The sequence below is a fragment of the Scomber scombrus genome, chromosome 17 (assembly GCF_963691925.1).
Source record: "Scomber scombrus chromosome 17, fScoSco1.1, whole genome shotgun sequence".
Classification (NCBI taxonomy): Eukaryota; Metazoa; Chordata; class Actinopteri; order Scombriformes; family Scombridae; genus Scomber; species Scomber scombrus.
The window spans coordinates 18,674,669-18,687,717 of NC_084986.1; the positions used below are offsets into that span (position 1 = coordinate 18,674,669).

A 13,049-nucleotide genomic window follows, 5' to 3' on the forward strand; every position below is an offset into this window, starting at 1 on the left:
AATCGAAGGACGTAAGTCCTGAGCATCAGCATGATAGATCCCCCCATGGAGTCCAGACACTGGTGGTGGTGGTTGATGACTTCGATCAATCAATCTTGGTCATCATAAGGCTGAAACTGATCGGGCTGATGAAGTTGAAGTGTTGCTTTGAGGAATCTGAAGACTGGGTGGTGATGGGGAGGTGGTGGGTTGCGCAAAACAGCATCAAGAGAGCACCTGAGCAGAGAGGGAGAACATTTAAATAGACAGCTGCAATATGATAGGCTGACAATGAAGGTGTGTCACCGTGCTATTGGTTAGATTGACCAGGTGATGTGAACAGCTGATGTGTCAATTGATGCTCCAGAAATAACAGCAAGGAAAATATGAGCTTTGGCAGAGATCAGTATCAGCTGTAAGAAGGATCAGGATGACTAAAGAATGAGAAATAAAACTATGATGTGAGCATACAAAAAGGTGGTCTTCCTGTCTGAACTTTCGCTAAGCTTCATTTGTTAGAAAATTAGAAGAAGTAATTAAATGAAATAAGTTACATTACTTTGATTAATTAATTTAAATAGTTACATTATTTATTACACTTTAAATAGGGTGACTAGTAATCTGTAACCTATTACATTCCCAAAGTAACCTTCTAAATCCTTATTGTTTTCATCTATCCGTGACCTGTACATGTCATGCTCTATCTTCACCGCTAGGGGCGCTGTCAGATGTTTTCCTCCCTTGTTTTGAACGTAGCGAGCAGCGGTGCATCCTGGGATACAAAATGCCTCCTAAGAGTGCTAGCTAATGCTAACTTGGGCTACACAACTACGAATAAAAATATATATTACCTCGTAGTGTTCGTATATTTCTCATATTAAACTATACTCAGCTGCTACCATGGTGAGTACTGATGTGCTTGTTACACTGACAGCAAGAGTTTAACAGCTACATTAAATGAAGCCTGATTAACGTCCAGCAGCAGAGAAAGGTTCATTAATGCCGATATTTCAGTGTGTTAATAATCAATAAGTTTGTAAACAAAGTCTCGGCTATTAGCGCCATGTCTGTGTTAATGCACAAGGTGAAACTGTATTATGTGAGAGGTAATAAGCTAATACAAACATTTCTTCAGAGGTGGAAGAAGTATTCAGACCCTTTACTTAAATGAAAGTACTAATAAAATAGTCAATTACAAGTAAAAGTCCTGCATGAAAAAAATCTACTTATGTAAAAGTACATAAATATTGTGAGCTTGATGTATAGTATTGCAGTAAATTTAAGGTTTGGTCCCTCTGATGTGACACCATTAGATTATTGCATCAGTGTGTAAACAGCTTGTTACTGTTGTAGCTGCTGGAGGTGGCGCTAGTTTACACTACTTTATATACAGTACAGTTAACTAGTTTAGGTCAGTGGTTCCCAACCTAGGGATGAGGCCCCTCCAAAGGGTCACCAGATATATGTGAGGGGTGTGAGATGATTAATGGGAGAGTAGAGAAGAAAAAACTAAAATCTGTTTTCAGTTTCTGGACACTTTCTCTAATCTTTGATTTGTGGTGAAATATTGGATCATTTGAACATTTACTAAAATGAAACCATGTGAGAAGTTTAGAGGGAAATATCACTAACTGGTGGAGCTGTTAACAACTTAGACATCTGAAATGTGAGCCCGACTACACACTGCTTTTGGTAAGACGTCAAAAGCCAAAACCACTGGTTTCATCGTTAACAATGTGTTGTAAGTAACTAAAGCTGTCAGATAAATGTAGTAGACTATAAAGTACAATATCTCCCTTTGAAATTTGGTGGAGTGGAAGTTTAAGCAGCATCAAATGGAAATACTCAAGTAAAGTACCTCAAAATTGTACTGAAGTAAATTTGTTATTTTCCACCTCTGTATTTCTCTTTTTTGTTTCTAGTCAACAAAGTCAGAGTGCAGAGTCTCCAGTTCCACCTCCAGAACAGATGAAAGGAGGAGATCGAGCAGCAGAGGCAAGAAAACCTGAAATATAAACTCATCATCATAGGAAACATAAAACTAGCCAGTGTGGCAACATCCACAGTGTCACTATCTTTTCATTCATTTTCACTGCTGTCTTTTAAAACTGACCAGTTCGAAGTATGCACATCACATTAAATTCAAGTGCTGTTTTCATTACTTTACTACACTGTCCGGTTTATATTAGAATCACCAAATAGTAAAGTAGTTATTAACAAAAATGGCAAATACTGTAAGTACACTGTTTGTTACCACTTGGCACTTGTCACTTCTGCCACTAACTTCTTGCTCTTAATAAGTATCAGTTGCCACTTTCTGTCCAAATGTGAAATTATCTTTGTATTTTGGTTTGTTTTTGCACTGATGTGTCATCTGTTTTTTCAGGACGAGAAAAAAAGAAGCGGAAACGCAGCCGTAGCAGATCTTCCTCATCATCCTCTTCCACTTCATCATCGTCATCTTCATCGTCGTCTTCTTCTTCGTCGTCGTCCTCCTCCTCTTCTTCGTCAGGCTCATCACACTCATCCAGCCGCAGTCGGAGTAGCTCCAGAAGTCGCGGTTAGTGTATTTTTTAATGACTTTGGCTTGTAAAGTCTTTGTGGACTTTTTGTCCTAAATTGATTTATCTCAGATTTTTTGCAGTGCTGAGCAGGAACACTAAATTAATATCTAATGCTTTCATGGATATATTTTGCAAAGCGTTTTAACAATCCACACAGAAAGTCTGTTTTTTATCATAACTTATATTGACTGTTAGTTATGATTCATTGTGCTTTATTGTTTTTAGACTCCCACAGTAAATCCAGAAAACAGTCTAAGAAAAGAAAAAAGGAGAAACAAACCAAAAAGGTAATTTTCTGTGTTTGGTTTCATGCATTACAAGTTCAAAATGATGATTTTTCTCACCAAAAAAAGAGTTTTACTTGTTGTTTTTTTTAAATCCTGGAGCAGAAAGGAAAGAAAGAGAAGCGGCATAAACGTAAAAAGGACAAGAAATCAAAAGGAGAAGAAGAAGAAAATTCAGGACCTGTTCAGATCTCCAAGGTAGCACCATGTACACACAGTTAAATCAGACAAAAAAATGCCTTTTCTTACCTATGTGTCCAAAAATGTATTTGACCACTCAGTCAGCAGCATATGAATATATTTTATCATGTAAAATGTGATCATAGCCCATCAAATGAAGAATCCAAGTCTATCCTGCTAACTGGAACTAGCAGCAGAAACAAAAGTGTGTATCTGTCATATAAACATATGACAAACATTCAGCATTTAGCCTGACACTCAGGATAAACATGTCGCTCCACTTCATGCTCCTCCACCTCTTCTTTATGTATGAATGATCCAGAAAGCAAGTGCACCATGAAGCTAGCGTCTGTCTATTTGCCATGTTTCACCAGGAAACTTTAATCTACTTTTATTAAATTACTCTAAAATCAAGTCAGCTCTGACGTTCTGTTTTTGTTGTCTACAAACTGTGACTCAAGACCAATAAGATAAGTGAAGGCCATTTAACTGGACCTTATTGGGTCACTGTGGTTAAAATGATCATTTTAAAACAGTTTTGTCAGCCTTAGTCTTCTGATACATTTCAGTTCATTGTCTCTTATGTGTCAACACAAGTACTTTAGGAAAATTTTAATTTTTTTGTATTTTACTCTTTTCTTTCAGTACTTGAAGGAGAGGAAGAAAGGCAAGTACAGCATGATCTCAGGAAAGAAAATAAAGATGAAAGTAAAGAAGTCGAAGAAAGATAAACAGGTATTCTCAATCTCTTAGTACAGTCAAGCGAGCGAGTGTGCCTTTACAGACTTTTAATGGATTCTTATGTTTTGTTTTGGGGTATTTTTTGCAGCGGGACAAAAATCGAGCAGAACTTCTTGAGTTCTTGAACTCTACTCTGTGAGGGCACTGTGGACACCAGCAGCCGGGCTCGGACACGGCAGCAGAACTCAGGAAACAACGAGCTGGCTGTCCAGGAGATCAATACAAAGGGGTTTCTGTGGAAGAGATGATGAGTAGGACTTGTATCAACACAGAAGAGTGGCACCGAACTGAAGGATTAAAGAAGCATGTTGCCATGCATTCCGCTAGCCAGATTTTCATCATATACTGTCCAATTGGCCAGCTGAGCCTGATAGCTGATGAGAAGAATTAAAGGATGGGTTCTGTTGACTCATGTTCTCAAATGAACACTGAAATAGGTTTTTCTTGCTGCAGTCATACCTCCTGTTTATACTGAACATTAGAAGATCCCTCCATAATTTAATTACAATGTAAGTGATGGGGGCCAAAATCCACAGTTGTCCTTCGGTGAAAAAATGTATTTAGAATTTTATCTGAAACTAATATGAAGCTTCAGTCGTCCATGTTGCAGATATCCACTTGATATGATGAACTCAGACTGATGAAGTCTCATATAAGCTTCACATCAACTTTTAAATGTGGAGACACTGTGGATTTTGGACTTCATCACTTACATTGAAAGCACATTTGAAGGGGAACTTTTAACCGCCAGTATGAACAGAAGGAATGATTACAGCGAGGAAAACCTCTTTCTTTCTGTGTTCATATGGACACCTGACTGACTGACACACTTGAAAAATTGTGAACTTATCCTTTAATGATGAGCAGTGTCATCAGATATATAAGCTGTGGCCAACTATATTAGATGAAGGTTTTTGTCATCAGACAGCTTTGAAAGTGGGAGGACTGTCAGCGATCAGTATTGTAAGATGCTTGTTGTTAAAACGACAGCCCCCATTTTTACTTGCTGACTATGTCAGTTATTCATGACCACCCAACAACATTCACAGCAGCCCATACGTGTATTTTTTTATAGATAATTGACTGTTATTTTTCCACAGTATAATTTGGCTTGGGAACCACGCTGTTATCAGTGTGCACTGGTGTCATAGTTTTTAATGTGTACATTTTGTTTAAAATATGAGAATTGACCGTGTTGATGATTGCTTAATGTCTTAGTCATAACATACATTTTCCAAGTGAAATCACCATATTGTTTCATTGTTCATTTTTATTACATTTAAATATAAAATACAATCACTGTTAGACCCCTTTATCAAACCAGTTGAAAGCTTTATATGGATGGTGTTGTGTACTGTTGAATTGTGCTGTGTGACAAAAAGAAAAGAAATGGCAATAAACTGCTGGATTTGACTTTGTGATCGTTTCGTTGCATCTGTTCTTCTTTTTTGAAACCTTGCACACGCAAGGAAAGCTTGTCCTTGTGTGCTGTTAAAAGAAAACAGTGCAGTCTATGGAGAGAGAGGATGACTCACTCTGAACGACAGAAATGTTAGCACTTAGTTTTAGAGAAGTTTTGACATAAATTAAGATTTATACTGATGTGTCATAGCAAATATTCTGCCTCAGGCCATTTTGTGTTGTGTGACGACAACACCACCATACTTCATTTATTCTGCAACTTATAGGGGTTAAGAAATCCAGTACATACATACACATCCCCCTCAGGCTACAATAAATACCCCTAGATGCCCACAGAATTTAAGAACACTGCAAGAGGGGATAATCTCAGTTTAAACTGTTTCCAGTGCTGAAAAACTGTTGTCAATGTGCAGAAGATCTGAGGAAAAAACACCTGACATTACCTTTTCAGAGCAAAAGGTGAAGCGGTAAATGGATGAAGAACTGAGCTGGTCTGACTGATTCCTCCTGAATCGCCTGGTGCACATGACACTCATCTGTCCAACTGGTCCAACATCCCACTATCACTGTCCCACATCAGACAACCTTACTGCTGGTTGCTCCTTTGTATCTGAAGTCAGGCATGCTCCATACCCTCTGTGACCTCTCATCCCTCTCCATCCCTTTCTCCACATCTTCTGACACGGTTTTGAGGTCGCTCATCCCTGCCCCTTCAGCCACCGCTGAGGTCAGGCCCACAGTGCTGCCGAATGGGTTGATCTTGATCCGGGACCTAAAGTTTACGAGGGACATGCTCATGGCACGTTTGTTGTTCCACTGGCGGGCAAGCCGCTGCGCCTCCTGCTCCTCCTTCAGGTGGTCAAGAGCCTCCATGAGGACGGAGCGGAAGAGGCCGGACACTTCCTGCACCTCGGGCTCGTTGGCCTGCATTACCTCACGAAACCTGTGCAGAGCCAGACACAAAACACAGACAGTGATCCAACTGTTGATTATCAGCGTGTCAGTTTGATGTGATTTTACACATGAAGATAAGAGTACTACTCCTGCCTTTGGCTCTGGAGCAAGCTTTTAAAAGTCTGTCAAAATAACCTGGGGTCAGGCATGAGAGACTTCAAATTTATGACACTTATTTGGAAGCTCCAAACAGAGAAAATGGCACCCACTGTAAAAAGAAACTCTGGCCTTCAAATTGGTCCCAATGCAAACCAATGGAAAATTTCATATTTTGCTACGTTCATCTTTACATACATATACAACTGACACCATGTCTGAATTGCACTGTGGGAAATATTGGATTCAACATTTTGAACTTTGACCTTGACTTTGGACTAAAAGTCAGGATATCTCTGCCTCTGCTCCTTCAAATTTGACTTTTCTTCTTAAAAATCTGTCTCTTTCAAGTCCCCCAACTTTGTGGAAGTGCAATACTAATTGGTGGTATTCCCCTCTAAAGACAGAAAGAGAACTTTTTTTCTTCTTTTTTTTGCATCAACCACAATCAATCTGACCACTCCTTTACACACAGACTTAAATATATTAGATTTAGACTAGATTTAACTGCAATAAATACTAGCGAAGAAATTAAATTAACATGAAAATATTAAGTAATACAGCAGAAATGCCACAAACACATATCTCTCATTTCTATCAGTAGAGGATGTGCTGCAGGTAACCTGAAGAATCGACCTGAGGCCTGGAAACAAGGATTTTTCCCTCCAGGGTTTTATTGCAGCTTTGAACCAAAAGAACATCCACACATTCCCTCCTGCTAAGCCCCCACCCCCACCCCCCCCCCACCCCCAATTACCCCTTCTAATAAGAGGAGGCTACAGCCTTAACAAGGCTTTAAATAGAAATCTATATTTGGGAACCTGTTTCCCAGTAAGTGTGCCCAGTTAACTAATGATTGGCCGCCTTTTTCTCTGCCTGTATCACAAGCACATGTTGCTTCTGAAAAGAAAAGATGCTCCTAAAAGGTCCAGGGCCAGAGTCATATTTATTATTATGTAGTTCTGCATCACATTGTGCTTTTGATTCATTCATTGCAGTCACTTTTAGAAAGAAACTACAACATAAAAAAATAAGAATTACCAATAAAGTGGAAATAAGTTCTATCAAAGCACAATTCACAATTTACTTATGAATAAATGTGTAGCTCCATCATCAAGATTCAAAGCACACGACTGAAACCTGCAGTTACTCTCAAACTGATAGATGGATCTTTTAGCTGTAATAAAGTATTAACACCAGATAATGAAGTTGTTTATCAGGTCTGACAAAACTAAATTCAAGGTCAACTTATTAGCTTTTTCTAGAGCTTTCAACCACATTTCTGTGATGAGAAAACTCAATCTGCCACAAAGACCACAAAATACAGTTGAAAGTTTGTTTTCGTTCAAAAGTTTTCATTTTAGATATAGTTTAATTTGGACCCTGAGAACACTAGCAGTCACTTTGTGGAAGTTAATGAGGATTAAAATGAAGAACAACAAGTCTTAAAGAATGTACAGACATGCTGGCAGCTCTGACACATTTCACAAGTCATTGATCATGAATGTCTGAACAACATTTCATGGATCCATCCAGTAGCTGTAGATATTCCAGTCTGGATCAAAGTTTGGCCCAAATTGACTACCATCCATAGCGTGGCTGAAAATCAAGACTCTTATATACAAGACAAGCTTGCATTCGAAAAACCCTCATATGCCTCTGTTACACAGAGACCATCGGTTAATTACACTTTACAGCCAATCTGACAACATAGGACTCTACCTCTTTGCAGATAATTAAAGTAAAAACACCAGGTTGTCCCTGCTGAGCACAACACAGCCTACCATTTCCATCTTCAATCTTACCTCAGTGACTGTTCACATTAACACATATCAAACTGCTTCCCAAAAACCTGTCATACTCTAACAAGACACCTGAGACCTCAGCAGCATTCTGTGAGCAGATGCTCAAACGGGTTCAGATTAGAGAACAGAGAGACCAATGCGTTACAGAGTCATGTGTGGGATGACAGAGAAGTTGGCCGGCTGTGCTTGCCAGAGAAGACGCTTAGTGTTTGTCTGTCCGTTGGCAACGTGTCTTGAAATCATATGAACAGATTTCAGTGGAATTTAGACAACACGCTGGATGAGAGCCAAGGAACAACTAATTACGTTTTGTGGAGATCTGGATCTGATATTTCTTCCATTAAGTGTTTATTTTTGGCTTTAACTATGAAATCAGTGTAAATTAGACTGTGTGTTAGTGGTGGTCAACATGATGACACCTGTCAGACAAAATAAACAGAGATTTTTTACATTTTCATAAAAATGCTGCATTCCTGACATAGATACATTTACTGTTTTTATTGTATTTATCCACATCGCCCTGTCTTACTGTATGTAAAATCTTATCTAACTTAATGTCAAATTTAAAACAAAAATTAACAGGTTTATTTTCCCAAGATGTTTGGACAGTCTTCCTATAAGCTCCAAATATGAGCATTCAGAGTTCAGATGGACCTTTTTGATTTTTTTCTATTAAAACTAAATTAGTGACTAAGTTTAACATCCAAATTAGTTTAGTTTGAATTTCCAGCTCTGAATCAGAAGCTGTCTCTACAGTACATCTCAAGAGGATTTCATGGCTGATGTCATCCAGTCCTCCACGTTGTTTCATGACTCACCGTCCGCTAGCTCCAGGATTTCTCTGACTGACATCATCACTAGAGTCTAGTGTTCAGCTAACCAGAGAAAATGGTTGAAGTTCACAAATTACAACCAAGCTTTAAAGTATTGTATAGATAACATATGTATTCTCTGTTGACAGAAGGTTACACTGTATCTGTTTCTATGGGCTGTTGTGGCTTCAGGCTAATATATAGTTGTTATTAATCTGTACTTTATGCAGCTGTAGAAGAAGTATCAGATCCTTCAGTTAAGCAATTATAAATACAACAATGAAAAAATAAAACAGCCTTGAGTGACAGCACAAATGTATTGTCAACTAAATGTACTTAAAGTGTCAAAATGTTGCTCTGTAATTGTTTATATGGATGCATCAATGCATAAGAAGCATTTTACTGATTTGATTTATTGATTTGAAGCTTTTGAAGCTTAACCACTTTCTGCACTGTTGGGTAGTTTAGTCCAGTGGTGCCAATTTAGGGGTCAGAACCCCTTCAAAAGGCCACAAGATGAATCTGAGGGGTCTTGAGATGATAATTAGGGTTGGAAAGAAGAAGAAAAAAGTTCTGTTACATACATTTGTATTCATTTTTTGGACTTTAATCTTAATCTCATTTAACCTCTTTGAATTATTTGAATTAACTCAAGGAGTCTCATCTGGACACTGATTTTTAGTAAGGTGTTAAAAACCAAAAACGCAGGGGAAAATAGTTCCGCCATTGATTTTGGATGATAAATTGTAACCTGGAAGAAACTTATAACTGTAGCTGTCAAGTAAATGTTTAAATAATACCACATTCAACAACTCTTAAACTCTCTCTGATGTCTCCTTACTTGAGTATGACCAGCCCGCAGCAGGACGGGGGCACCTTGGCACAGAGGTCCTCCAAGCCGAGCCTCTCTCCAGTGCTGATGCTGTAAGAGGAGCGAGGCGTGCTGACCAGCCAGCTGTAGTCCACTCCAGTCTTGAGGCGGCGGTATTCATTCTCCCTCTCTTTCTGCTGCCTCTCCGCCTCCTTCTGCTGCCAGCTAAACTCCAGCATCAAGGTGTCAGTGACCACGTCGGCCGGGTCCCGCCGGGGGCTCCGGTAATAAGGCTCGTTCCAGCTGAACCAGGAGGCCATGGTCCTGTCCTCCTTCACAGCCTCCTGATGAGGCAGAGACAATCAGAGAGAGTCATCACACTGAAATAACTGAATGTCACCTTGAATTAAATGAGAGCACAGATTATAATTCCGAGCTATTGAAATGTTTGCTCAAATTAATTACTTTGGAAATTGATTGTCTTTTTGCAAGCTTGTGTGTGACTGGGTGATAATAGGAGAATGCATACTGCTTTGAGTTTTGTGTGTTTTCATAAGAGACCATGACAAGACAACACAGAGCTGTCATACTGAACATTTAAAACATTGTGCGGCTGATTCAATGTTCCCCAAACAGAAGAGTCCCCCATCTCCCCGTTCACCTGCACTTTGTTCTACAGGTGTCACATTCACATCCACAGATGCTACATTCAATTCATTTCTATTCAATTCATTTCAATCAGTCTTTTGTTTGCACAGTTTTTGTAATGAAGGCACAGAAGAACACTGATTCAAAGGTTTTAGCTTCACAGTCACTATGAGCTCTTTAGGTTTCGTACATGAAAACATGACTGGCATGAATAGTGATGTAAAAATTAATTAATAAATCAACAAAAAATGACATGGCAACAATTTAATCCATTTTTTAATCATACATGACATGAGTTAACTGTTCATAGTTGCTGCTTTTTTGTCTTGTGTTACATTAAACGGAATATCTTTAGTTTACGCACTGTTGGTCAGATAAAATGAGCAATTTATAGAACTGAGCACCAAGGTTTTAAGAAACAGTGATGGGATTTTTCATATTTCTCACACTTTATAGACCAAACATATAACTGAGAAATATTTAGCATAATAACTGATAATTAAACAGATTTGCAGTTGCAGACCTGTAAAGAAGACTGTATTTCTTAGCAATAAAAAAAAGAAAAACAGTTATAGATGACAGATGGTTGGGTTATTATGAGTGCTCACACAAACAGAAGTACCATCAAACCCTCCTTAATTGTATTACAGTGCTTTGAATTAAGAAGTAGTACATACATGTAGTATGTTTAGTAGGAAATCTCTTCCTTGTGTAACACTGTTTTATTTTTTTAGGTGTCCATTTAGTTTTGTAACTGTCCTCTGTTAATCTTTCACTTCTAATGCTGAGGCTGTCCTCTAAATCCTGAGTGTTAACAGACACTGTGAATGCTCTAACACTGCATGGTGGGGCTGTTTTTGTGCTGCAGGTCTGATTATTAGCATGTGCGGGGAAAAGCTTTCACAACAAAGAGACAGGATTAGTCTCACCTCTGGTTTTACATCTGCACCCAACAGTTTAACTCCGAGCTGACTAACAGTTCAAAATTGAGTCAAACACATCCATCCAATACAGATACAACACCTCTGTATGAATGTTACACAACTGCCAGTCCAGTATTATGTGTTTTAATGATTAGTTTTGATGTATTGTGTAAAGAATAAATATATGGAACAAATAAGTATGAGTACGATTGCCATTAATGATAAATTATGACTAATTATAATTTTCTTGATTCATTGTTTGGTCTATAAGACATCAGTGGAAAATGTCAGTCAAGTCCAAGGCGACATATCGAAATGTCTTGATTTATCCAACCAACAGTCCAAAACCCAAAATATTCAATTTACTACACACGAGACCAAGAAAAGCAGCAAATTCTCACATTTAACAACCTGTATCTATCATACTATTACCATTTTGCTTGAAAAATGACTTAAGAGTTTAATAGATTATCCAAATAGTTTTCTGTTGATCGACTAATTGGTTAATCAACTAATCATTGCAGCTTTAAACAGGAAATAGGTCAGCTGTTTTTCTTCTTTGTGGTCAACAGCTTCTGGGACATTCATAATGGACTCATTCCTCCTGGTTGCAAGAGAAACATATATTTTCTTTCCATTTCAAGAAAATCCCTGCTGTTCAATTTCCTGACCATCATTTAATGCTTGGACTGAAGCCTACTTTGAACAGCTATTGACAGCCTAGTTATAACCAATTTGTTGCTAAGTATTTCAAAGTAAAATGAAGATCAAATGGGGGAAAAAACAACCTTTCTTACCTCTTTTTCTTCCCCCCCCTTTTTTTTAAGTTTTCTTGGAGTCCAAAAAAATAAAAGTCCTCAAACACCACACAGTTCAATCTGTGCTGCAGAGACGAGCCTGGCTGAATGAACAGCGGAGAGAAGAGAAATGGAGCCTCTCTCTGCACTCCCGTCCTCTTCTCAGTCCCACAGTATTATCTCCACCTCTTTCTCTCCTCCTCCTCCTCTTCCCAGGAGTCTCTCTGGCCTGCCTTTACTTGTTGCCGGAGGTTGGGGGCACCATCTCCAATGGGATCCATTGGATCATGGCCCTTGATGAAGTGCTTATGTAGCTTTTTACGATTCGCCGTTGCCATAGTGATGCTCCTAAGCCTATTTGTCCAGTGTCCACAATAAGCTCCATCAGCTGAAAGGTAGCTAGAGAGCGATGAAGAGGCAGATAAAGAGGACAGAGTGGGTTGAGCAGCAAGATGGAAAGAGAGAGATAAATCAAAGGATGTTGTTTTGAGGACATGGTTAGTGTAGTGTGGGCTCACCGTGACAACAGCTTAGTAAAGTGGTGAGTGGTACAATACCTGCAAGAGGTCAGCCGGTGGAAATTAGCTTCCCACAGCTAATGAGTGTCACTGGCCCAGAACAGTCTTCCATAAATTATAGGAGGGTTGGAAAAGTGCTAATTGCAAGAAATGTCTCCTGGGATGTGTGTGTGTTTGTGTGTGTGTGTGTGGATGCAGATGGCGAGATGATAATGAGACAGAGAGGGAAAGAGTCCAGATTGAATGTGCAGCGCTTCTTGTGTAGGTGGATTTCAAGGTTTGTTGGTTTATTCTGTGTGTAGGTGTGAGCAGCTAACCTCAGACGCTTTTCCTCTGCACATGTACACAGCACCCTTAAAATCCCCATCACAGCTCCACCACAACACCATCCCCCTCCTCCTCCCCCTCCCCCTCCTCCTCCTCCTCCTCCTCAGTGTCATGCTGTTAAATAATATGCTGTATGAACTGTGAACTCCACATCAAACAGTGAAAACAGAAAACCAGTGTGCTTGTCT

At 39.1% G+C, this 13,049-nt stretch overlaps 2 protein-coding genes across 3 annotated transcripts; one reads left to right on the forward strand and one right to left on the reverse strand.

The window, feature by feature from the left end:
* Nucleotides 1-751: 751 nt before the first annotated feature.
* On the forward strand, nucleotides 752-5,155 carry si:ch211-22i13.2 (uncharacterized protein LOC553945 homolog). Of its 2 annotated transcripts, none has more exons than XM_062437240.1 (7): nucleotides 752-882; nucleotides 1,902-1,974; nucleotides 2,366-2,539; nucleotides 2,769-2,830; nucleotides 2,930-3,025; nucleotides 3,653-3,742; nucleotides 3,837-5,155. In XM_062437240.1, the coding sequence occupies exons 1-7, from the start codon at nucleotides 880-882 to the stop codon at nucleotides 3,885-3,887; spliced, it is 549 nt and encodes a 182-aa protein (XP_062293224.1). In that variant the 5' UTR covers nucleotides 752-879; the 3' UTR covers nucleotides 3,888-5,155. The 2 variants fall into 2 exon arrangements, with proteins under 2 accessions (XP_062293224.1, XP_062293225.1); XM_062437241.1 differs by having other exon boundaries at nucleotides 2,933-3,025.
* A 591-nt stretch (nucleotides 5,156-5,746) lies between these two features.
* On the reverse strand, nucleotides 5,747-9,968 carry rd3 (retinal degeneration 3, GUCY2D regulator). The gene is made up of 2 exons (XM_062437680.1): nucleotides 9,679-9,968; nucleotides 5,747-6,113 (listed from the first exon to the last, which is right to left on the reverse strand). Exons 1-2 carry the CDS (start codon nucleotides 9,966-9,968, stop codon nucleotides 5,747-5,749), a joined length of 657 nt encoding a protein of 218 aa, XP_062293664.1.
* Between the last annotated feature and the right edge of the window lie 3,081 nt (nucleotides 9,969-13,049).